Source organism: Eucalyptus grandis, chromosome 9 (assembly GCF_016545825.1).
Source record: "Eucalyptus grandis isolate ANBG69807.140 chromosome 9, ASM1654582v1, whole genome shotgun sequence".
NCBI lineage: Eukaryota > Viridiplantae > Streptophyta > Magnoliopsida > Myrtales > Myrtaceae > Eucalyptus > Eucalyptus grandis.
The window spans coordinates 31,932,214-31,959,281 of NC_052620.1; the positions used below are offsets into that span (position 1 = coordinate 31,932,214).

General features: G+C 39.9%; 2 protein-coding genes across 2 annotated transcripts; one reads left to right on the forward strand and one right to left on the reverse strand.

Annotated features, from left to right (window-relative positions):
* Positions 1-270: 270 nt before the first annotated feature.
* Positions 271-750, reverse strand: LOC120288510 (agamous-like MADS-box protein AGL62). Its single transcript, XM_039302535.1, has one exon. It carries the CDS (start codon positions 748-750, stop codon positions 271-273), a length of 480 nt encoding a protein of 159 aa, XP_039158469.1.
* A 4,136-nt stretch (positions 751-4,886) lies between these two features.
* LOC120288271 (senescence-associated carboxylesterase 101-like) lies at positions 4,887-8,904 on the forward strand. Its single transcript, XM_039301953.1, has 4 exons — positions 4,887-5,182; positions 5,396-5,756; positions 7,113-7,673; positions 7,913-8,904. Exons 1-4 carry the CDS (start codon positions 5,154-5,156, stop codon positions 8,720-8,722), a joined length of 1,761 nt encoding a protein of 586 aa, XP_039157887.1. The 5' UTR covers positions 4,887-5,153; the 3' UTR covers positions 8,723-8,904.
* Positions 8,905-27,068: the final 18,164 nt, after the last annotated feature.

The window sequence follows — 27,068 nt, forward strand, 5'->3', positions numbered from 1 at the left end:
ATAATAAAAACGAGCAATTTTAACCAAAACAGCATAGGAAAAAAAAAGCAAAAGAAAAAAGATTGCTGCCACTTTATTGAGCATTTTTAATGCTTTATTATCAAGAGGCCTCTCTTGTTGAAGCGGAGAGATTGACTGAATCATGCCAGACACAATTTAAGATGAGCCAACAATCTCTCCCTAAGTCCACTGGAATTGATTAGTCAATTTCCAACTTGTGCTTTACAAGGATCGTCACATTTATCATCGTTTTGGCTTCTGACAGATGCTTTAATAGCTTCCGGGCATGGAGTTGAACTTGAAGACTCTAGGGGCCAAGAGCTCCGTCCTTCTCTTGTCGACCGCATTCTCGACATCTTCCAGCCATTTCCCGAATACCACAAAATCGTTAAAGCTAAAGTTTTTGAATCGCAGGGGCTTAATATCGCTCATCTCTTTAGCTCCTTCCATTCCAGCTTTCAGTTGCTCGAGCACATCGACATATTGTTTGTTCAGTTTTTCTAGGATCTGCTGTCTGTCAGTTTGAGCCTGTTGAGTAGCATCAATACAAGCCATCTTTGGATGCTCACGCTTATCCACGGTCGCATCCACAGACGGGTGACCAAAATAAAAAGGCTTGCCTCTCGGAGAGAGAACGATAACGGCCATCTCAATAGCACAAAAAGCATATAATTCACTCGCCTTCTTCAATAGCCCCGGTCGGCGTTTTGAGGAGGTAGCCTGTCGAGCATTGGCACCCTCCTTCGTCATCATTGCTGGAGTTGTTTTGCCCTCTATGGCGCTCACTGGAAACTCAATATAAATTCAACTGATATGGTGGAACAGTGAAAAAATGTGACCATTTATAAGATTTCACAGGCCAAAATAATTCATGACTCGTCTTTGATTGGCAACTTTTCGGCTTTCCATATATTAACATACCTCGTAGAGTGGTTTAATGATAAGCGCGTCGTTTTCCGTCTAATGAACCAATGTACATTCATGTTAGTATGTCTATATGTTGTAGCTAGTAATGTCAATTACTAGATCATAATGTACATGGATAAGAATCCAAAATAGACTTCTTCAACGGCTACTCAGCTAAAGAAGGAAAACAATCCCGCGGTGCAATTAGTACTCCAGAAATTTTTTTTCATGCCCCCCTAAATTTTGAGATTGATGTATGATAAGTCCCTAGATCTCAAATGTGTTGTTATAATTCTTTGAATTTGGATTTTGGTGCACCTATTAACCCTTTCCCGTTAGCATATACCGCACATGTACCTTTTTTTTCCTTTTTTCTTTTTTCTTTTTTGCTATTGGGAGAAGGGTTTAAAATGCTTAAGCTTCGGACAATCTTATATCTCTCTCATGTCTTGACAGTAATTACTATGCTAATATTTGCTTCGAAGGTATAGATTGTGAATTTATAAAGTAGTACGGTTGTGTTTGTATTATATTTGCTCATGCGGAATGCTGCTCAGTGTAAGTGTGTAGTAGCTGCCTCCTCCCTATGGTGTTATTCCCTTTCGTTTATTATTTACACAGTAGGAAGACAAAAGTTATTTTTAACAATTTGTAAAATCATAATATACCTGGATGGGATGATTTGATTTTTATAGACCTCTCAAAGAGCTTACTTAAAAAGAAAAGGCAACAACTTAACTCTAAAAAAAAGGCAATTTTTACAATCTTGTTATTTTTACCCGTCGTGTTTAGAGGATTTCGATCATTTTTTTGTCAAATTCCTACAAGTGGCGCTTGTTAATAAGTGCCCTAGGCACATGTTAATCATATCGATAAGAAAATGTGTTTACGTATGATGCACTGATTACATATAACGCGAGAAAAACAACTTATTATAAATAACAATCTCCCTCAATCGAAATATTTAATAGCAGCACTTACTCCGTGTTTTTAGGTGCTCGGCATTCTCAATGTTCTTTAGAAGTCGTGATGCTTGTGTGCACATACAAGAGCAAACATATATTCATAGGGCGCAAATTAACTCACTCTTTGCTTTATGAAATTGATTGTAATGAATATGTTTCGCTAACACATGATATAGAGCCATCCACAATACAATGTGGCACGGCTTTTGTCTACAGGTTTTTGCATATGACAACAAGTTCTTACATGGAGATTGAACTCACTTGAAGTGTCGTAACATTTAGTTTTTCCATAGACTTTATCCTTTGACATATATGTAAGCACATTCTCAAGAGATCACCCATTCTAAGAGTGCTCCTGCCTGAGCACGCTTAACATAGGAATTAAGTATTGTCATTACATCAAAAGCACTTATATGAGTTAATTTCATTGTTAACATATATGTTTTAAAATTGCTTTCCTCACGTTCAATATATAATGGTTCAATTTTGTTCCATTCGCTATCCTAGAATATTGTCACGTGTCACTACTTGTTAAGCCCTCTGCCCTGGCAACTATTTTCTGCTCTCACCAGATCTGGTTGGTACACGTTTTGTATTTTTTTTTTTTTTTTTGAGCAAAGGTACACGTTTTGTATAAAGCGATGGTTTTCACATCGATTTGACAATTTTCTCTTTAGGTCTACGCCCCACTTGGAAATAAAAGCCTGGGCCAGTTCTCAGCAATTTCCTTTGTCCCCCGAAAGAAGGATCCACGCGGATTCATCAGAACGGACGACTGCACTCCACGCGACCTTTCTAACTCTCCAAAAAGCAAACGTAGAAAGAGACCTGACCGTATAATGACTTGAACAACGGGACAAAAGTCATCGCGGCATTTTTATTCCATGTAGGTCGACAAGGTAGAGCACGACTAGTTGGAGAAACATTATCTGGTTTTGGACTAGATTCTTCTTGTAATATTGGCCTTCAGCGGGACCCAGCCAAAAAAAAAAAAAAAGACAAAAAAGAAAAGAAAGGTTGAAAAGTCAAAAAGAGACCTGGCCCGCCCGCCCCATGGGGGAGGGGGGGTTGAAGCGGCTCCACTAATAAACTACAAAGAGAACGTGCACGGAAGAAAGGAAAGAAAAGAGAAGGAAAGGAACAGAGGAAATGGGGTCGTGCGTACACATCAGACCGACTTTGTGAAGCCGAATCAACTATATATTGCAACTTTGATAAATAATTGTGCTCCTCATTCGTCCAGGATAATTTTCAAAATTATGGCTTAAATTCGAAGATATGTAAAACTCAAACCGTGAAATCCAATTCTTGAATTATGGTGTTTCGGGATTTCATAAAAATGGTGGATTATGTCATTATAGAGCCGTAAGGTTTGTTGGAAGTCTGTTTTGAACAACGGTTTAATTGAAGCAAAATTTTAAGGTCTAGCGTTTAAGTTTCGCATTAAGAACAGCTTGAATAATCACGTTAGATGTGCGATTTGTTAATGCATATGATATGTCAAAAAGAGTTGCGTGAGGATAGCTCTCGCTTGATTTGATGAGGGCCACCCTCGCCAGCCACTAATAAGGGCCGGCCAGGGCCTACCAACCCTTGCCAGCCGTGGGCGAGGCCACCCTTGCCTAGGGACAACAAAGGCTCAGCAACCCTCGCCTTGGGTGATGTTGCCCTTGCCTAGGGCCAGTGAAAGTCGCCAAACCCTCATCAGTGGCCGTTGGCCCTTGTTGAAGGAAAAAAAAAGGCAAAAGAAGGAAATGAAAGAAAATAATAATAAAAAATAAGATTAAGATTGTATTTGGACAAAAACGCCCATGATTAATTGGAATATTTAGCCGACGATCGGTAATGTCAAGCCTTTACTTGAAACAACCATGGCCATTTAGGCCTTTATTTAAAATAATTATAACCATTTCAGATTCTTTTATTTAGCACAAAGTTCACTTCAAATCTTTATTTGAGAAAATAATGACACTTTATATTCTTATTTTGAATTTTCGTAAGTTTATATATATATACTGGTTATTCAATATACTTAGAAGAGATATGTACTATTCAGTGAGCAGTGATTGGTCACCCCTCTTCTTTCCAATCTTTTCAAGTTCCTCGGTTAACAGCGATAGAGCGAGAGCGATTTGCTGAGAACATTTGGGAGTTGATATTTGGGTGATCAGAGGTTGCATCATTCAGGCGGAAAGACGGCTATGTCATTTCCTTTTCTACTAGGATCCATGGTATGACACTTCTGGAGTTTGAGTTGTTCAGACATTGGATGGAGTCAAGTTAGAACATGAAAACTACTCGGCCGGGTCAACTTATGAGTCTGATCAGATAGTTTATTCCTTGGGTATATTTATTTTTGTTGTATTTTCATAATCTCCGATTGAAGCTTAAAGGGAGTCTACTTTTCTTGTTGTCAAGCGATCACTCGAGCATGGAAAACACATTATGGAGTCGAGCTGAGGCTGAAGCCATAAACTTAATCAAGCTCGAATCAAGCTCAAGAGGCATTAGAAACAAAAGGCTCGACTCAAGTACAGAGACGTGTCCGACGAAATTAGACTGAAGAATTCAGCCTACCCAACTTCGAATCAATCTAATTGAAAAAAGAGAAACCTCCTAATAGAGAATTCACAGGAGGAAGTCATTACTTGCCAACAACTTCGACAGCACCTTCCTCAAGACACCGACGACTAAGCGGTAGTAACAACAGCAAGAGAAAGAAGAGGACGAACTTTTGATAGCAGCATCTTAGGAAAACAATTTATTACTGACAGGAAACTTGATTAGCCAAAGAATATGTCGGTTCTTTCACCGTCTGGTTGCGGAACGTGCTTTCTTCTGCTTATTCCGAGAAGGTTCACATGGGCGTGCTCTGAATGTAAAGAGAGAAAAGAATAAACAAAGAACCGTGTCAATGGGTCAACATTGGCTGGAGTCGTCGTGAACAAGGATTCCACTCACCGGGCGACACGTGTCGCCCGCGTCCTTCTTCTTCCCTCTGCCTCTCTTCTTTTTGCCTTTATTTCTTCTCCTTCTTCCCTCTGCTCACGCCCTCAAGATCCCCGTCGCCCCCAAGCCTGCCTGCTCCGTCATCCACCCAATCTACTTCCCGCTGCTTCTGCAAGATCCGGGGTGACACGTGTCGCCCGATGAGTGGACTCGTAATTTGACGGGCTGAAATCAGAGCTCCCGCCAATTCGCCATATCCCAAAAAGGCGCGACTCGATCATCGTCGACTCGCTGGTTCTGCGTGAGCAGCAGCCCAATAAGGAAGCTCCGACGATGGACTCTGTTCAAGCTGCTAAACCTCTGTACGTGTTTAGACAAAAGAGAAAAAGCTTCTTCCATCTTTTCTCAACTTCATAGTTTCTTCCGAAAGCGACAGAGACCCAATTTCGGATTCGGCGAACAAAGTGCGCCCTATCCATATAATTTGGCCCGTTTCACTTTCTAAAGGACGTGCTCTTGTTTCTTGTTCCTCATTTGGTCTGTTGGTCGTGATGATTTTTTTTTTTTTTGGGCAGATTTAGCATCGGACTCAATTTGGCGAACTCGGTCGTGTCCTCCGATATTCTTCGCAATTCATGGGCTGCAATCTCTGAACTCCAGTCCCAAATTGACCGCAACTACCAAAGCCAAAGCACACCATCTTCGGAAACCGTGAAAATCCAAGAATTCGAACACCCGGAATACAAAATCATTGCTTTCGTGACCCCACCAGTTGCTTCAAGTCATCTCCAAGAAGAGGGCGATTTGGTCCCTTCTTCTTCATCTGAGGCGTCCGAGTTTCAGTTTCTGTGCTCTGAGGACACTCCGCGCATAAACAAAGCTGCGATTTATCTGTTCAACTCTCTCCGGGATAAGCTCTCCCCCCTGAAAGATCAGGTGATACCCTTTTATCTTTCGTTTCTTTTCGAGTTATTTGTGAGCTTTAGTTACTAATTTTGAAGATCAATGAACTTTCGCTAGTCGCTGTGAGGGATCACACGAGTTGGTCTCAGCTCTAGGAATCAGGTCTTGTTTAAGTGGGCTGTGGAATGCTTGCATCTGCTCTGATAGTTGCTTCATTGATGACCATTTTGAGTTGTTTCTTAGCGTATCGTTAGCCTTTTTTGATGGAAAAAGTGGATTATCATTCCCCTTTCTGCTTCTTTCGGAGTTTGAATTGAATCATTTGGCAAAATGGTTGATATTAGCAGTCCGTCAATAATCTGAACAGTTTCCTCTCGCATTGATGGTCCATTGTCTTTTTCATTCTTTTCAGTTGAGTCAAACATAATCCTATTCCTCGCTGAGAAGAGAAAAAGGAATAAATAGTTTTGAGTAGAACTTAAGCATACCGATGCAGCTTTAAATGAATTGCGTCTCAAGAAGCCTCTTAGGTCTGAATCTTGCGCAAAGGTACTCATCGGAATTCTCTAGATTATAAAGAAGCAATCCGTCGTGAATATCCTAAACCTAGCGGGAGCAAAAGCCAGTTTGAGATTCTGTTTGACCTAATCACAATAATTTTGAGTATATGTCTCTAATTTGAACCCATGAAGAAACTCAATCCAAATGAAAATTCCATATCCCAACAGAACTTGTGATTTAAATTAGGAAGGCCTTGATTTGACTTTTGGTTCACCAAAATATATTAAGTAACAACAAATCCTCATTGGAGTTGGATTCCCAATTTGAGCATACTAAAAGGTTTTCTATTTTGCATCCAAATATTATATACGAAGAGGTGGGTTTTAGTTTCTTACCCATTAGTGAGCAGAGGAGCTTTTGTCCGGAAGAATCATTTCTACAGCATGCTCCTAAATTGCATACTGAAGAAGTTGTAAGTGTTTTGAAACTAATAAATCTTATGTAAGGTTTGTGAATTTCTATAGATTTTTTCGAAAGAAATTGTGATCCTAAATATTGTATGAGTTATTGAGTGTAATTCATAGCTGGAAATTGTTTGAGTAACTTGAGTGTGGTTGTAATCTCTATTATATCAATGGATATTGGAATCCTATGCTGCCCTCTCTGTACGGTAGATGACATCGACCAAACTGCATAAATCTTATGTTCAATTTATTCCCTTATTTTGTTTATTTTATTGTTAAATCTTCTGTTTTTCGCAACAATATCAAAAGGGAAATAGTGTGTTTATGTTAGTGAAACTGGCTAAAAACGCGTGCTGCAAGTTAGAAAATCTGATTGGCCCCCATAGACTTGTGTTTGTCCATGCTCATCTAGCTTTTGATGCAGGTCGCAACTTCCTCCAAGTCCTCCAAGTCTATTCCACACATTATAACTGGAGATCGTTTGGGTGGATCCATTGCCTCTCTTTTCACTCTATGGCTCCTGCGCGCACTTGGTTCGGCCACCAAAAACCATCCACTTTGCATCACATTCGGCTCCCCCCTCATTGGGGACGTTGGCTTCCAACAAGCCATATCGCAATGTTCGACATGGAATTCTTGCTTCTTGCATGTGGCTCATATGGATGACTGTTTCCCCAGACTCTTTCTCCTGTCGACTGCAGAGAGGAGTCTATACAGGCCTTTTGGAACATTTCTTTTGTGTTCTGAATCGGGTGGTGCATGTTTCGAAGCCCCTGATACCATTATTGAGTTGCTCACCCTGATGAGCCAGGAAAGGAATGGCGGCACTGCAGATTCCCAAATTTTCAATTATAAGAGCGTCATTGAATGTCTCGAATGGCGATTGATTTGCAAGACCCATTCTGCATTTAGCTTGCCTGATGCTGATTCATTTAAAGCTGGGATAAATGTGCAAGTCACAGCAATTGGCCTTATGCAAATTCAGGTTACTGTTTGTTGTACCTTCTTTGGTGTGCATGCTGTGAATAGGGGATTCACACTTGTTTTAGTCGAAAACAGTAGGATAGTTGTGCTTTTCCATTTGAAGCAAAATGAACTGTATCCCCACTTTTAGTCGAAACCAGTAGGATATTTGGTCCACCTGAATTGCCCCTTGTTATGAATGCATTAGCTTTACCCTTTGGAACTTCATTTACTGAACATTTGTTGTCATGGCGGCTGCAGAATATGGATAATTATGCTCTGTGGAGGAAGATAGCGATGCCTGAAAAAGACGTCCTAGAACAAAAGAATCAAGCATTGGATCCTGCTAAGGCATTGAACAAAATGAAAGTAAACCTAGCTTATTTTGAATGGTATAAGAATACATGCGAAGACGATGGCCGGGGTCTTGGTTACTACGACAGCTTCAAGAACAAAATGTTTAGGCGTGACCACACAGTTGTTAAGTTCAAAACAGAGCTTGAGATGTACTGGAAAGATGTGGTGGAAGAGGCGGAGAAGAGGCCTCAGTCAGCGAGTGCACCAATGAGGATCCGCTGGCTCTTCGCAGGGACAAATTACCGGAGGATGGTCGAGCCGCTTCACATAGCCGAGTACTATAAATTCGGTAACAGAAGTTACATATCTAGGGGGAGATCAAAGCACTTCAAGCTATTGGAACAGTGGCTGGAAGAACATCAGAAACAGCCCCAGAATAGTGTTCCTAACAATTCGAAAATTAAGAAGATCACGTCCAACTTCACAGAGGATTCATGTTTCTGGGCCCATGTGGAGGAGGCGCGGATAACGTGCAGGTTGCTGAACAGCGGAGGATCGAACAGTGCAGAAATAAAGAACTTAGTCGACTTCGAGAAGTATGTCATGGGTTTGCTCAAGAGCCATGCAGTTACTTCCGATATTTTCTTGGAAAGCAGCAGTTACATGCAATGGTGGAGGGAGTATGAGGACGTGTTGAGCAAGCAATTGATGGGAACTTCTCACAACTCGGAACTCATTCGTTACATGAACGACGGAGAATATCACTGTTATTAATCAGGTGACTCGGTATTTCACATGACAGATGAATAAACTGGGTAATTTGAATGTAATCTGAAGTTTATTATAATAGCAACAATGTGCTGGTCTTGCTTGTCATGTTGATTTTGCTTTGCTTGAATCGAGTTGGATAATCATTGGACTATTGGTCATCGTGAGTTCAAAAATTTGATTCGGAAGGCAAGACTTTATGTTTCCTCAGGAATTACTCATATGTTTGTCCGCATAGTGCTGGTTCATATTCGGTTGAAAAACATCCATCACAAGACCATAATGGATTTCAACCAAAACAGCATTGAGAAAAACCGGAAAAATAAAAATAAAAAAGGCAGCTGCTACCTAATTGAGCATTTTTAATGCTTTGTTATCAAGAGGCTCTCTTGTTGAAGCGGAGAAATTGACTGAATCATGCTAAATACAATTTAAGATGAGTCAACAATCTCTCCATGAGTCCACTGGAATTGATTACGCGTTTCCAGCTTCTGCTTTACGAGGATTGTCACATCTGTCGTCGGTTTTGCTTCTGATGGAGGCATCAATAGCTCTTGGGCATGGAGTTGAACTTGAAACCTCTGGGGCCACGAGGTCCATCCTTCTCTTGTCCACTGCTTTCTTGACATCTTCCAGCCATTCATCGACTACCATAAACTCGCTGAAGCTAAGGTTTTCGAATCGCAGGGGCTTAATGTCATCCAGCTCTTTAGCTCCTTTAATTCCAACTTTCATTTGCTCTAGCACATTGGCATATCGTTTGTTCAGTTTCTCGAGGTATTGATCTCTATCAGTTTGAGCCTGTCGAGTAGCATCAATGCGAGAGCCATCTTTGGATGTTCACGCATATTTACGGCCGCATCCATAGAAGGGTGACCAAAATAGAAAGACTCGCCTCTAGGAGAGAGAACGATGATGGCCATCTCAATAGCACAAAAAGCATATAATTCACTCGCCTTCTTCAATAGCCCTGGTCGACGTTTTAAGAAGGTAGCTTGTCGAGCATTGGCACCCTCCTTCGTCATCCTCGCTAAAGTTGTTTTGCCCTCGGTCGCTCGCTGGAAACTCAATGTATATTCAACTAATATGGTGGGACAGCGAAAAAATGTGCCATTTATAGGATTTCACAAGCCAAATAATTCATCACTCCCGTCTTGGTAACTTTTTGGCTTTCCATATATTAACATACCTCTTGGAGTGGTTTAATGATGAGCATTATGTTTTCCATCTAATGAACCAATGTACATTCATCTTAGTATGTCCATAAGTTGTAGCTTCTAATGTCAATTACTAGCCCTTAATATACATGGATAAGAATCCAGAACAGACTTCTTCAATGGCTACTTAGTTAAAGAAGGAAAACAATCCTGCAGTGCAATTAGTAGTCCATATTTTTATTTTTTATTACCCACCTAAATTTTCAGACCGATGTACAATAAATCCCTAACTTTTAAATGTGTCATTATAATTCTTTGAATTTGCATTTTGTTGCATCTATTAACACTGTTACTTTTTCCAGTAGCATATACCCGCATAGATACCTTTCTTGGGGAAAAATACCAAAAAAGTCTTAGACTTATTGCATAAGTAAAAGTTTAGTCTTGAACATTTCAATTAAACCAACTTATTCCTCAACATTTTCACATTAGTACCAATTGAGTTCATTTGTCCAATTTAAATTGAAAATTGCCAATGTGGACCCAACCGTCCAACATTTGTGACATAGACAATATTTTAAATTTTTAAATGCAATTTTTACTTTTCTTTATTAATTTTTCCCCTTTCCCTTTTTTTCTCCCTTCTCTTGCCTTTGGCTTATGGCCAGTTGTGGCCATGGCTGAATATCAACCACAAGCCAAAGAGAAGGAAAAAAAAAAAAAAAAGGAGAGAAAATTGGTAAAAAGTTAACAATTTTGAAAATATTTTTTTTAAAAATGGCAACACTAGTGCCAGCTGTGTCATGGGAGAACACCAACATCCTTTTCAGCTCAAGTTAGTCGGATGGATTCAATTGATACTAATGTGAAAATATTTATGTTTAAATTGATTCAATTGAAAGATATAAAATTGTATTTGTATTTGTTTTGGTATTTTTCCGACCTTATTTTTCTATTGGGAGGATGGGTGGTGTTTAAAGTGCAACCTTTTTCTTTAAATTTCCAATAAATTCATTTTGTTCCTTAAATTCAAAATTGACGGTTTAACATGCTCAAGCTTTGGACAATCCTATATATCTCTTGTATCTAGATAGTAATTATTATGCTAATATTTCCTCATAGGTACAGATTGTGAAATTATAATGTCATTAGATCGTGTTTGTATTGTATTTTCTCGTTGGCAATACTACTAAGTAAAAATGTGTCTATGGCCATATCCTCCCTATCGTGTTATTCTCTTTTGTTTATTATTTACACGGTAAGAAGACATAACTAATTTTTAACAATTTGTGAAATCTTAGTATAACTAGATGGGACAATTTGATTTTATAGACCTCTCAAAGACCTTATTTAAAAGAAAAGACGGTAATTTTACTATAAAAGGGTAATTTTTACAATCTTGTTATTTTTGCTCGTTACATTTAGAGGATTCCGACTATATTCTCTATTAGCTAATCGACCGGAGCACACTGGCACCGGATCCTGTCTCGCCTCCTGGTTGTCACTCCATGGATGCCGAGCTGCTCCATCGCCGCAGCAAAATCTCTGAAGGACTTGCTGCGGTCGGCCGCATACGGCGCCACGAAAGCACTCGTACTTGGGGCATCATGCAGCGCGTGATCTCATGTCTGTAATCTCTTGACATATTCGACTGATGAGATAGCTAGTATAATCACCTAGAGGGGGGTGAATAGGTACACAAACAAATTTTCAAGATACGGAAGCGATTTTAGGCAATCGATATAAAGGAAAATACGATCAAGGTAAAGTAAAGGATAGGGAAGAGAGAAATGAACACAAGATTTATAATAGTTCGGCTTATTCCAAGCCTACGTCCACTCTTCCGCACTGACAGCCTACAGGCTGGATTTCACTATGAACAAAAGAGAACTTACAGCACAGCTTTTCCTTGATTCCACAGTGTAAATGTTCTATCACACTTCCTCAAGGTTTCTCACGAATATAGACTCTCTTTTGTTTACACGATTATGCTCAACAAATGAATTGACTAGAAACAAGGAGCTTCAGACTTTGGAATTCTTCTCTCGTACACCTTCTCGAACGACTAAAACGTCTTCGTTATATACTCTTTCATGCCATCATACCCATTGACACTTACCAAAGGAATTCCTCCAATCTACCCGTTGGACGGAATCAATTAGGAAGATCATTCAAGCTATTAAAGGAACATGTCGATAGCCCATCAATCATGTTCGCCCATACAATCAGGATCTCGGTTTCCATAAGTAGAACCTTCCAAGTAAACTTTGCCAATCATCGGATCCTTAATATTCGAATCAATTGTGATCAAATAAAGAATTCTGTTATGTCATATCCAGCCAAGAGATCTTCTCCAGTCGATAAGGCCACATCCTTAATGAAACATCCAGATTACGGATAGCCTTTCTTCAACGGATTAGAGACTTGTCAATGAGGATAGACTTTGAGTCTTGAGTCCGGCTGTCCGGAGGTCTTCGGACTTTAAATAGTAGAGTCTGCAATCCTTCAGACTAGACTGATGAAAACGTTTTGTCAACTTCAAAACACTTCAAGAGGAATTTCTCCAACAATCTCCCCCTTTTTGATGGTGACAAAAATTTCCTGTAGATTTGGAAAACTTTGACCTGCAAAACATTTCTCAAGCACATATGCATATCTTATATATTAAAATGGCTTAAATGAATAACACTAGAATCTGCAACCACAGAAAATAGGTTAGTCCAGTATGCAGTAAAACCATCCATAAGACATCAATAGTAGTTAATAATAAGCAGTCAAATCCAAATCCCAAATTTAGTCCACTTCCAGACACAAGTCAAGTCAAAACAAACCACAATCCAAACAAGCCAAAAGTTTAAGTTCAAATTTTTCAAGTTGCGACTAAACTCTCCCCCTTTTTGTCAGCATAAAAAGATTGAGATGAAAATGAAGTCAAGTATTCTTGGGAATACGAACAAGCTGAAAATCTCCCATCGACTGAACGATGCCTTCCAACCTTTTAAAGTCTTCCTTCAGCTGAGCAACGTCCTCACCCTTAGCATTAGCCTAAATCTGAAGAGAAAGGGCTTGGATTTGATCATTTAATGAACCCGAAGAGACTTGTCCTGCATTCTGCAAGTTCTGAACTTCACATCCCAGTGCATATATCTGACCTTGCATTTCCAAGAGAATATCCATCACTCTACGAAAGTCTGCTGAATTTTCGGTCTGAGTACTAGCATTAGCACAATCTGATGGAGTAAATGCAGACGATGGTAGATCAGCATAATCACGCAAATTTGGCGAAGAAACCTCATGACCTTCCTCGGGAACGAGAGGCAAAAACCTCCTCTCGGATCTGGCTGGGATCAGCGGCTCCCTCCTTGGTTGCGGGATTTGAGGTCATTCCTCTTTTCTCTTGGTCTCCCCCTGTGTCTATGCCTTCAGGTGGAGAGTGCTCCTCATGTTCTCCTTCTTTTTGATCTCTTTGCTCTTCTTCTTCTTTTTCAACTCTCTCTTGCTCAGCATCTCTTTCTTCTTCTTCTTTTCTTTCCTCTGTTTCTTTTTCCTCTGCCTCTTTTACGCTCTTTCTTAAATACCGTTGTTCGACTCTTTCTCGGAGCAGTTAGTGAGATTCTTCAAAACGAGAGATAGTGATGTTATCCTCATCATCTTCATCCTCAACGAGAGAGCTCTTTTCTCTTGGATGGAGCATCCATGGGCTCCTTCCCTTTCCTTTTCCTGCGAAGAGAATTGATGAGTTTTGACTGGAGTCTTCTCCTTAAATTTCTCCAATGCCTTGTTTAGTTCCTTCAGACACATCTTGGTCACCATTTTCAGTCCTACCACCTTATGATCGCACGATCGAGCACAAAGAATTTGTGGAAGCTGAATGTTTAGATGTCTGAATAACTTTGTTACAAGACTTGGATAAGGAAGTTGTCCTCTGTCCTTCATCACAGCTCTATACATATGGAACATAACAGTGTGAGGAAGTGAAAACCTTTTCCCGTGATGATGGCATACATTACCTTTGCCTCGAACTTGAGACATCGATCTTGGAAGTTGATTTCGGTCTGAGGCAATTAATTACAATTTTGTGTAGCAAGATGTTAAATGCACTCATCCTTGAATAGGAAATCTTTCCCTCTGTTCTCCTGTCTTTAACAAGTTCCAGAGTAGTACGAGCAATAGAAACTTTGATCCGTTGATACCTTCCTCTCTCAACTCCTAACACATCTGCCAGCATATCCATATCCACAATAAAGTCTTGATCTTTGACATCAAGGAGAATCTATTCGCATCCAAGAAACTAAGATTTGAATAGAAATATGCGAGATAGTTGAGGATAGGCCTCTGTGGAGTCAGAGCAGAATTTCTCAAGTTGAAGATGACCAAACTTTTCCCTTAAGTTCACATTTACAGCATCCAGAAAGTCAAAATCTACACTCCTAGGGTTTATCACCCCACGCTTCAGCAATTTTGAGTATAGATCCATCTGTTCCTTCGATCTAAACAACTCTCCCCTTTTTCCTCGATTTTCCGCCACAATTCCCATTCTTGGCTGAAATTCGTTGTATAATTTGTCATCATCATTTCCATCCACCGGATTAACTCCCCAATCACGAGGGTCACTTGGGATATTCGCAAGGATTCTTCGCCACACCCTTACGAGCAATTCCCAAACTTTCCATTTTTCGCAAAAAGATATATTCATTTCCATATCCTTTGTCCTTAAGAAAATCATCCACATAGTTCAACGGAGTACCAATCCCTTTTAAAGCACGATACAGCTTATAAATAAAAGAGGGCCTTTGAACTCTTACAAGGTCTGCATCTTCAATGATTTCTTCATTTTGATGATGATCAACATCTTGAGGAATAGATGGAGGAGAATGACGCTGCTGAGAATGTTGTGGGCTCTACTGCTAATTTGGAGACACTTCTTCTTCAGTGAGGTCGAAGTGCGTAGGCCCCTCACTCATTCGCCGTGGTCCCCTGCTTGCAATCCTCGAAGATTTTCTTGAAGACGACATCTTTCTTAGTCTTTGAAAGATTCCTTGCTTGACTTTCCCAAGAAAGATGACAACTTTTTCGAAGATTAAACAAGAGAAGAAAACGGGAATGGAAGATTGGTGCTTTTAGGGTTTTGGAGTTAAGCGAGGAGAAACCGATTATATATAAGACAGTCGTAAGGAGGGGATACCAACCGTCATAATGGTAAGTAAAAAAAATGCCTTTTAAAAAAATAACTGCCTTTTTCGAAAAAAAAATAGTTACATCAAAATAACTTCTTTTTCTAAAGGAAATGATGCAATAATTTTGTCAATTTAAAGATAGCGATTGGGATAATCAACACGGTTGATCAACGTACCTTTTCAAAATGAGATTAGAGAGAGAATAACTTACAGTCAAAGTCTTGCGGTCAAAGTCTTATGGTCTGAGTCTGAGAGTCTCTAGACTTTAACTTCTTCAAAGTTCAAAATGTTGAGTCTTGAACGGATAGTTTCAAATTGATTTTTCTCCAAAGGCTTTGTAAATATATCCGCCAGTTGGTTCTTTGAGTCAACAAACTGAATCGAAATTTCTCCATTTTGAACATGATCTCTAATGAAGTGATGTCGAATCTCTATATGCTTTGCTCTTGAGTGAAGAATTGGATTTTTGGTGAGATCGATTGCGCTGGTGTTGTCACATTTAATCTCCGTGCATGAATCTTCAATTCCAAAATCTCTTAGCTGTTGTTTTATCCACAGAATTTGTAAACAGCAACTTCCAAGAGCTACATATTCTGCTTCTGCTGTAGAGAGAGCTACTGTACTTTGCTTTCTTGAAAACCAAGACACCGCCCTGCCTCCAAGTAGTTGATAGGTTCCTGAGGTGCTCTTTCTATCAACTCTGCATCCAGCTAGGTCTGCGTCTGAGTATCCAAGAAGAGTAAAGTCTCCCCTTTTAGGATACCAGAGACCGAAGCTTGAAGTTGATGCAATATATTTGATAATACGCTTTGCATCAGTTAAATGTGATTCTTTAGGGTCTGCTTGAAATCTGGCACAAATGTAAACACTAAACAAAATATTTGGTCTAGAAGCAGTAAGATAAAGAAGTGAACCAATGATACTCCTATATAACTTTTGGTCTACTTTCTTTCCTCCTTCATCTTTATCTATCTTCACGGAGTTTGACATTGGTATATCAGACTTTTTGCAATTGTTCAATCCAAACTTCTTCACAATATCATTAGCATATTTTTCTTGATAAATAAAAGTTCCTTCCTTCAATTGTTTTACTTGAAGTCCAAGAAAAAGGTTAACTCACCCATCATGCTCATTTCAAATTCATCCTGCATAGTCTTAGAGAATTTCTTGCACTGAGACTTTCATTAGAGGATCCAAAAATAATATCATCGACATATATTTGAACAAGTAGAAAACTCTTGCTTTCTCTTTTAATGAAAAGAGTAGTGTCTACTTTACCTTTAACAAATCCATTTTCAATTAAAAACTTACTCGATGCCGTCGTACCGAGCTCGAGGAGCTTGTTTCAAGCCGTATAAAGCCTTTTTGAGTCTGAATACTGAGTCTTGTTTCTTTGGGTCTTCAAACCCAGGTGGTTGTTCCACATAGACTTCCTCTTGGATGAATCCATTTAGGAAAGCACTTTTGACATCCATTTGGAATAACCTGAAATTCTTATAACAAGCAAAAGCAAGTAATAATCGAATTGCTTCTAACCTTGCTTTGGTGCGTAAGTCTCGTCATAGTCTATCCCTTCTTCTTGTGTATATCCCTTGGCCACGAGTCTTGCCTTGTTTCTTATTACTTTTCCTTTCTCGTTCATCTTGTTCTGAAAACCCATTTAGCTCCAATAACATATTTACCTTTCGGTTTAGGAGTTAATTCCCGGACATCATTAACTCTTAATTGCACGAGCTCTTCTTGCATAGCTTCAATCCAGCTTTCATCGGATAAAGCTTCTTCTATGCTTTTGGGTTCTATTTCAGAAATAAGAGCCACAGCACTAGACTCTTCGCGCATTTTGGATCTTCACTTTCTTTAAGAGAAGAAACATTCTTGTCTAAACTTTTCACTTTTTCTTTCAAAATATTTTCATGTTGTTTTAGAGCATAATTTTCTTTCTTGAATTCGGAAATTCTTTTAAGAGAAGTCTTAAGACTGAAACACAATTCATCAATATACTTCGAAACCTTAATAGGGATTTTGAAGTTACTTACTTCAAATTCACTTTCTGAGTCTGAATCTATCTCGGAATTTGAATCTGAATCCGATTGTGCCATCAGACATATATTGGCATAATCATCATCACTTTCTTCACACTCTGTATCACTCCAGGTTTCAGCTTTAAGAGTTTTTCAGTACTTTTCAGTCTTTTCTTTCTTCTTCCTTAGAAGAGGACAGTTGGGTCTGATGTGTCCATTTTTCTTACATTCAAAGCAGACTATATCTTTGTTTGATTCATCATCCTCAACAAACTTAGTCTGTTGCTTTTGAAAGCTTTGTTTCTTTGGATTGAATCTTCTTCCTTTTATGTTCAGCTTTCTGAATCTTCTTATCATGAGAGCAAGTTCCTCATCATCCATATCGTCTTCAAAACCTATAGCATCAGAATCATCATTAGATTTTAACGCAATGGATTTCTTACCTTTAGGGTCTTCGTCTTCATTGATTCGTTCCACTTCATAAGACTAAAGAGTCCCAACCAACTCATCAACAAATAGAGGCATTATTCTTTGGGTTTCTCTGATTGAGGTCTTTATGTGATTCCAATTCTTGGAGAGTCCACGCAGTAGCTTGTTTACTTTCATGGGATCAGAAATTGGTTGACCTTGATTTTCAAGACCGTTCACAATATCTGTAAAACGACTAAACATATCAGTTATAGATTCTCCTAGTTTCATTTTGAAGGCTTCATATTGGCCGAGGAGAATGTTGATTCTAGTCTCTTTCACTCAATCGGTTCCTTCATAAGTAATATGTAATCTATCCCAGACTTCTTTAGTTGTAACATAAGAAGATATTATGTTATATTCAGTAGGAGATAAAGCACAATATAAGGAATAAATTGCTTTTGCATCAAGAGTTTGTCTCTTGATTTTCTCTTCCTGAGTCATTTCACTAGACTCAACAACATCTTTCCTCTTTAAAGACGGATGCAGCTTTAGGAATAATTCATTTTTCTACAACGTCCCATTCCAGAGGATCATTTGATCTTAGGAATGCTTTCATCTTGTTCTTCCATATGTTGTAATCATTTCCATCAAAGTAAGGAGGTCTGGTATTGCTTTGCCCTTCTACCAGCCCTGGAGCCAACATACTAGCCATGGATCTTTAACTCTAAAGTAAAACACTTCAACAAAAGTGAGTACACAAACTCTGATACCAATTGAGATAGCTAGTATAATCACCTAGAGGGGGGTGAATAGGTGCACAAACAAATTTTCGAGATACGGAAGTGATTTTAGGCAATCGATAGAAAGGAAAATACGATCAAGGTAAAGTAAAGGATAGGGAAGAGAGAAATGAACACAAGATTTATAGTGGTTCGGCTTATTCCAAGCCTACGTCCACTCTTCATCCGCGACCGACCTACCGGCTGGATTTCACTATGAACAAAAGAGAACTTACAGCACAGCTTTTCCTTGATTCCACAGTGTAGATGTTCTATCACACTTCCTCAAGGTTTCTCACGAATATAGACTCTCTTTTGTTTACACGATTATGCTCAACAAATGAATTGACTAGAAACAAGGAGCTTCAGACTTTGGAATTCTTCTCTCGTACACCTTCTCGAACAACTAGAACGTCTTCCTTATATACTCCTTCATGCCATCATACCCGTTGGCACTTACCAAAGGAATTCCTCCAATCTACCCGTTGGACGGAATCAATTAGGAAGATCATTCAAGCTATTAAAGGAACATGTCGATAGCCCATCAATTATGTTCGCCCATACAATTAGGATCTCGGTTTCCATAAGTAGAACCTTCCAAGTAAACTTTGCCAATCATCGGATCCTTAATATTCGAATCAATTGTGATCAAATAAAGAATTCTGTTATGTCATATCCAGCCAAGAGATCTTCTCCGATAAGGCCACATCCTTAATGAAACATCCGATTCGGATAGCTTTTTCAACGGATTAGAGACTGTCAATGAGGATAGACTTTGAGTCTTGAGTCGGCTATCCGGAGGTCTTCGGACTTTAAACAGTAGAGTCTGCAATCCTTCAGACTAGACTGATGGAAACATTTTGTCAACTTCAAAACACTTCAAGAGGAATTTCTCCAACAACTGACACATGCTGTCAAAATGGTGAAATCTTTTGGCAGATATGGGTGACGCTGTCCAAACGGTGATGGGTCCTCACGCCTTTAACAACACAGTGAGGGATCGTACTTGCAATCCTCACAAGCTACATCTTCAATAGATGATATGAAACCACCTCAGAGACTCCTACTTCTTTGAGCCATCTCAAAGATTCCAACTCTTCGAGCGTGGCCATGACATTTCCACGAGCCAAGTCCCAAAGTACATACATGTGAGCACCTTGTTCAAGCCCTTTCTGACCTCGGTGGTCACTCCTGCCCTTATCGGATCGAATCATTACAAGCACACCAGCTTTCACATACCACATTTTTGGCTGATCATTGCTTCTGTTACCGTGATGATAAGTACAAGTATTGCTCGTAATAATATTTAGCCGTTTTGAGCTGGAACTCGTATAATTTTGTTCTTCTAGGCTTTGTCCATAAAAGGCTTCGTTACAAGTTAGAATAAGTGTCAATCTATATGTGGCATTTTACCTCATCACATCTAGGTGATGTGATATTCAATTCATTCTTGCCCTTATGTCATCTTACAGCGGGAGCCATACCTTGTCCGGGCCCTTTCAAGCCCTAAACAATTACTTCCACCCTCGTTGGAGTAGGTCGTTACACCTCACCTTGGTCAGACCGAGTCAGAACACTCGTTGTATGACAGGGATGGTTTTCACATAATTATCTCTCACTTTTGTGGTGCACGCCCACTTGAAGGTAAAAGCTTGGGCCAGGTCTCAGCAATCTACTTTCACCCACGATAAAAGGATCCACTAATTCATTCGAATGGACGAGTGCACTCAATGACTTTTCTAATGCTTCAAAAAGAGAAAGACCCATCCGTACGTCAAGCAATTGTCAAAGAAAGACCCGATTACCACCCGTTTGACGCAACTTACCGGGACGTCTATGTTCCACCTCAGGTCTACAAGGTAGAGCACGACTAGCTGGAGAAATACTTTCTTCTTTAGGACTAGATTCTTTTGGAGTTTGAGACGTTCAAATATTGAATGGAGTTGAGCTTGAACATGAAATGAAAACTACTCAGCCCGATTGATTCGTACATTTGGATAATTTGTTCATTTGGTATATTTATATTTGTTGTGTTTTCAAATCTCCAAGACGAGCTAAAAGGAAGTCTATTTTTCTTGTCGTCAAGCAATCACGCAAGCACGGAACACACATTACTGAGTCGAGCAGAGGCTAAAGCCAGAAACTCAGTCGAGCTCGAATCAAGTTCAAGCGGCATCAGAGCCGAAGACTCTAGTACAGGGATGTGTCCGACACAATTGGACTGAAAAATTCAGCCCTACTCAACTTCGAATCAATCTGATTACAAAAAGAGAAAGCTCCCAATCAAGAATTGACTGGAGGAAGTCATGACTTGCCAACAACTTCAATAGCATCTTCCTCAGACACCGACGACTAAGCAGTAGTAACGTGGCAGGAGAAAGGAAAGGACACACCTTTTATAGTAGTATCTTAGAAAAACAATATATTACTAATGAGAAAGTCAATGGTTTGCCAAACAATATATCGGTCTTTTCACCACTGGTTGCAAAAATAAAACGTTATTTTCCCGCAGAAATTCTTCATAGTTTATACCCAATCCGGCTCTTTCACTGGATGCGTGGAGTAGGGGTGAGCACGGTTTTCCGATAGAATCGTGAACCAGTGAATCGGACCGGTGGGTCCCGTTCGGTTCCCAGTTCTAAAGAGGGAGATTCCGATTCTTAGTTCTACTTTTTTTTAAACTGGAACTGAATCGGAACTGGGAACCATGAATCGGGATTCCTAAACCTAAAATCCCTAATTTCTTCGATCTTCAACTCTTCTCTGTTCTCTCTCCCGATACTTTCCTCTTAGCTTTCTCCTCTCTGTGACTTTGCAACACCCCCCAACGACAACCCGCCGCCCTCGATGCCACCGTCACAACCCACGACGTCGTCGTCGATGTTCGAAGGCGCAGGCAACATGGGTGTTCCAACTTTCTACTGGTGGCTTGCCGATCAGTACCTGAGCTCGATCGCGAAAGTTGTCAAGGAAGAGCTGCCTGTCGATGCGAGTGGCGTCGCCTGGCTGATCGACCTCATTGGGCCAAACCCTAACAAAATGGAGTGCGATAACCTGTGCCTCGACATAAATGGGATCATCCATCCTTGCTTTCACCCCGAGGGCAGGGTACGTGTGTGCGTGTCTCCCTCTTCAATGCACTTGCGTTGTCGAGTTCTCTTGAATTTGAAGTGGTCTCGAGTTGGAATGGTGATAGGTTTTTATTTTGGGGAACGGCTAGATGTTATGATGAATAGTTTGGTTGATCATTTTTGAAGAGGGTAGGCAGTGAACGTGGGAAAATTGAGTCTTTTTATGCTGTGAGGGATGAATAATTTGGTTAGTCTTCCTGTGTTAGGTGTGCGTGCGAGTTTATATGTGGAATATAGTGGGAGAGATTGGCTTCACGTGTACAAAGTGCTTTGGGATGCTTATGATTTAGGTGAGACGTTGGAGGATGTTTGGTTTGTGCTTGCAGATAAATGCTTCTGCGTGGTCCTGACCATTTCTTGCTTGTTTTTTATACTCTTCTTTACCGCTGCTTCATTCCTCTAATTTTCTTTTGTCGGTGACACTTAATCTTTAGCATTTGAGATTCTAACGAGGTTTTTCTATTTTCTGTGGCATTTGGTTGGCCATCTATTTGTTTATGTGTTTCGTAAATGTAACCTTTACATTGGCATGATAGCTATTGAATTTTTGTTCTTTTCCCTCAATCTGTAGTGATGGGCAATGTCAGTGGTAAAAGTGATGGAGAAGGAACTTCTACAGGATATGAAATGAACATTTTGAGGAGAGTTCATATGGTGGAAGTCACGTTTGTGATGGGCAATCTGATTTGATATGTGTATCAAAGATCTTATGTATAATTAACCTATTGGTGAAGCTGAATGAACATAATTTATTTGTTCGATTTGTGTAGTTTACAAGTTAATCATGTAGAAATTCCTCTTAATAGTTAACCACAGTTACATTAGACTTTGGGTCAACATGAATTGGGTAATACATATTTCATGCTCTATTTGAAGGTAATAACAGCATGAGAGCAACCTCTAGAATTTCAATTTTGTTTTTATTTCTCTGTGCTTTCTAGAATTTGTGTTGCATGGAAGTAATGCTGTTGAGTTATAATCCAGCGAAGAACTTATTGCATGGGAAATAATCTGCTTAAATTGCTGATTTTAGTGTGATAGTAGGTGACTTTGTAGTTCTAATTTTAGATATGGGAATTGTTGGAAGGTGCTCATCTTGATCTGTTCTGATTTAGATTTTGTGATCGTAATGTGTGTTTCTACTGTGCTTGGCCTATCGGTGGATGTTTCGCTTCAAAATTTAATTGTTGGATGTTTGAATTCTAAGCCTAGGGTACCTTGTAACTATAGAAAATTTTAGAGTGATGGTGTCACGACCCTAACTCCATCTCCTGGGTCACAAGCAACAAGGGTTATTTTCACGATGTCTCAAGCTCGTCGCCGTCACGATTCTTTTTATCTTGTTATCATGCACATGCAAAAACATGAATAAACAACTCCTTGGACAAACAATAGCTGGAAGACTGGGACATACATCACACGGAACACATAATAATACTTTTACAAGCCTTTTCTCTACAAGCCTTTTTTTCTTTTTGCATCACTCTATATGTTTTCCATACAAGCCAAGGGAATTCCTATCTCCTCTAACGTGACTACAGCTCCCAACACTGACTTGAGACTTTCATGCCTACAAAACTGAACAATAAGGGAGTGAGTTTTTGAGAAACTCTGTAAGTAAAATTCTTAGTTCTCTATTGGGAAGTATCTCATCATCAAAACCTAACAAGTACAACACTCGCAAATAGTGTCGATGGCAGATCAATAGTATACTTGTTGCTACCCAAAACTACATGCAAATGTCCATCACAACATACTTCAATGCATACTTACCTTTGGCTTATCAATAAATATATCAACATACCAGCACTCATGCAAATTCATTTACCGTCATCTTGGCTCAACCAGGCCCTCTCGGCTCAATCGAGGCATCTAACTTCAAGCTAAGTATTCTAGCTCAACTAAGACATCCTAGGGTTAGCTTACCCGAGGCATCCGAGTTCAAATCTAGGCATCTTGGCTCAACTAGGGCATCACGTTCAATGAACGAGGTATTACCGCCAACTCTATGTAGCGACGGGTGCTTTTTTTCTCTTTGGGTTCATCATATAAGTGCGTCACACAAGCCGGTTCTTATATTTTCTCTTAGCTGACACATGTATGGGCCGAAGGCGTGCTTATCCATTGATGTGTGTCATGAATTCTAATACTTCACTAATACATATGTCTAGAATGATCTTTGATACGTAACTTAAATCAGTCACTTAGTGCTGATCCCTGCACCGGACAAGGCTCGGAATGGCACGCCTCAGTGCCAAACCAAGATCTCAAGGCTTGGGTACACCTTACTTTAGTGACGATCCCAAGCTTGACGGACCTCGACTCCAACTCGATGTGAATGCACATGTATCAAAAATGACCCTCGACTCGCGGTTTGATCCAACGCCAAGCACAAAGTCCCCACATCCACTGGGACTATAGAAATCAACATGCCCGGTGCCTTATCAAGACCTCGTGGATTTGGGCGATCCCTGTACCGATCAAGGCATAAGATCGACATGCCTCAATGTCGACTTAGGACCTTGCAGCCTTAGGTGACCCCCACACCAAGCGAGACTTGAACCCGACATCCAATTTATGCCGAAACCAAGGCTTTATGACTTGGGGCGACCTTGTCTTGCAATGAACTCAACTCGAACGAATCTCAGCCTCATTCCAAGCGTGAACAACTCAAGCACACGTTCAAGCACAAACATGAGCAAAACCATACAAAAGATCTAACATCTAACCCATGGCTTGACAAATGAGCACCTAACTAGACTCGACAATAGATACTACCGCCTTAGAGGAGACATAGGGATCTTACCTACCTTGGCAAACCTCGAGGACCAACTTATATAGCTTGATGGATTGAGGATGCAAGGCCGAGAGAAAAGAGAAAGAGGGAGGAGGAAATGGGAGTAAGGTGAGGAAATGAGGAGGGACTCCTCTCATTTATAGCCCTTGGTGCCATTATTACCAAGCCACATGACCCAATCCTAAGTTTCCATGTGGCCACCTAATATTCTTAGTTGGCAAGCTTATGGGTCCAATAATTGTGACCTAGATAATGAGTTGGAAGGCTAGAACATCTTACTTGGCAATCTAAGCTCGTAGGCATCATCGATGATAGCCTGCTTTTCACTATTCAATTGGTCCACCTATACCCCACACTTAATGAGCATTTAATGAAGTTTGACAATAATTGTGCCATAGTTGCCAACTCGGCAATTCTAGAATCTTCGGTCATTAATGAGGGCTCGTGTATCATTCTTTAATTGGTCCACGTGTGTGTGACTTTTTCTAGAATTTCCAATATATTTTGGCTCACCATCAGCTTTTAGTTTAATGTTTCTATTCAGCAGGTGTGGTTATTGGCAAGAACTTATTGAATCCATCGTTTTGGCTCATAATAAATTAAAAGTTGCTCTTGCTACTCAGCCTAGAGCCTTGAGCATTGTACAAGGACGTGATGTAGGAGTAACCCATTACCTTCTGGGTGGAATTGCCACAATATGGGCGTTCTTCTTAGCAAGAATTATTGCAGTAGGATAATGGCTAGGAGGATTTGAAAGCATTATGGCATTAAGATTTCCAAGGTTTAGCCAAGGCTTAGCTCAAGACCCCACTACTCGTCGTATTTGGTTTGGTATTGCGACCGCGCATGACTTTGAGAGTCATGATGATATTACTAAGGAACGTCTTTATAACCTTTGAAAAGTCAAGGGACACCTCATCTCCTTCATTTAATGAAGGTATTCTAGAATTTTCTCTACTTTATTCTTTCTTTCCTCAAGAAGACGATCTAAAGAATTCTATCGTCAAAGTTGATTCCGAGGCTGGAGAAGGGATTATTAGGTACACCTTAAAAAATCGAATCATGTAACCCGAGATTTGGCCATCACGCCTTATGCTTGCCCGAACTGTTCCTTTGGACAATCGGTCGGCTTAAAGGGTCGGTTGTCCTTCGATCGATTCAAGGCCAATCCTGTCACGCCTCGATCCTCGAGTGTGTACTCATCCCTCTCTGATCGATAAAATTTTGCGACTTCCTAAGACGAGTCGCCGACCCTTTCTTTTTATTGCACATGCGGAAGCGAAAATAAATCCCCTGACAGTAATTATCTCGGGATAGAAAAGAAGGACAACAGATTCACAAAACGAAACATGCTTTTATATTCACATAGAGTCATGTACAAGGTCTATGACCAAAAGACTACAAAAGACTAGCCTTCCAAAAAGAAGCGATCCTAACTGACCTACACTTTCATTCACCTCCTCTCAGCTCCGGGTACTCCACTTGACGATCCTGAAAATTTAACCCACGACGGAGTGAGATATAAATCTCAGCGAGTTCACGTTTTAAACCCCGATTATGAGGGAAATACGCCTAGAAGCGTCCTAATCACACAATCATACAATCACAAAGGCTTACCTTGGCCTCAGATCCACTCTGTAGGTCAGTACAGTTTATAACTCAGACAGCATGAAATCATGAGCAACAACTAAGCTCATTTAACTAGAACACCTTATTGAAATTCTCAAGTAAGCACAGAAGTCCTGATTATAGGGTCAAATCGTTATGACACGTCCCATACCGTGCCACACAATTTTGTCCCATAATCCGACGCATTCAACTAAATTAAACATGCGTTCCTAGTTTTGATCTCGACATATAGCACGGCCTACTGTCTGTTCGGCAGTCTTCTAGCATTACCAGGCATTGTCTCACTCCATTGAGCACGACACGTCTCTTTATCAGACGGTTTTCTCAAAGGAGCATAGGGTCCAGAATCTACTGCGACCGACTTCCTATTGTCTAGGGGCATCCCAAATAGGGATAACATCCAGCTTAACAGACCGGGACGATTTTCTCTTAACCATCACACGATCACTCAAACATGGCTCAGGGCATCGTGCATTGCACTCAAATGCTTCAATTAAAATGGTGAATCTGGCCTTTTTCTTCGTATTATAAATACACATGAAAATATTCGTGTGTGAGTACACGGTCAACTTGACCCAAAAAAATTGACATTCTTTTTTTTTTTAAATCTCACTATTTTATATAGTAATTAAAACTATTTTCAGTGTCAAAATTCGACACCCGAGATTTTCTAAACAAATATTGGAAATTCACAATTTTTGAAATTAAATATCAAAAATCAAATCAGCACTCAATTTGCAGAAATTTGAAAGTGCTAGTATGAACACCTAGATGGGGGTGAATAGGTGTAAAAACAAATTCTGCAAAATGCAGTGAAAACCTTTACTTTTAACTTGAGTCTGAATAACAACAGACTTTTGAAACTGAATCTGAAAAGAAGCAGATTTTGAGCGAGATCAAACTTTAGCATTTAAATAGAACTACGAACAAAATAAAGAGAATCAGGAAAGAGAATAAGAACATAAGGCTTATAGTGGTTCGGCTTAATCAAAGTCTACGTCCACTCTCTCATGCTAACAGCCTTCTAGCTGGATTCCACTATGCAATCAACAAGAGATTACAACTTTGAGTGCAAACACTTAGTAGTAGATCACACTATCTCACTAAGTCACTATTTGGTATTTCTCTCATGATCACAAACGTTTAAGCTCACAAGAGACAAATGTATGATCGAAGGTTGCTCAAACTTTGGAATTATAAATTTTACGCTCCATCTCTTATTTTCTCATCGGTCCTTCATCTCCTTAAAT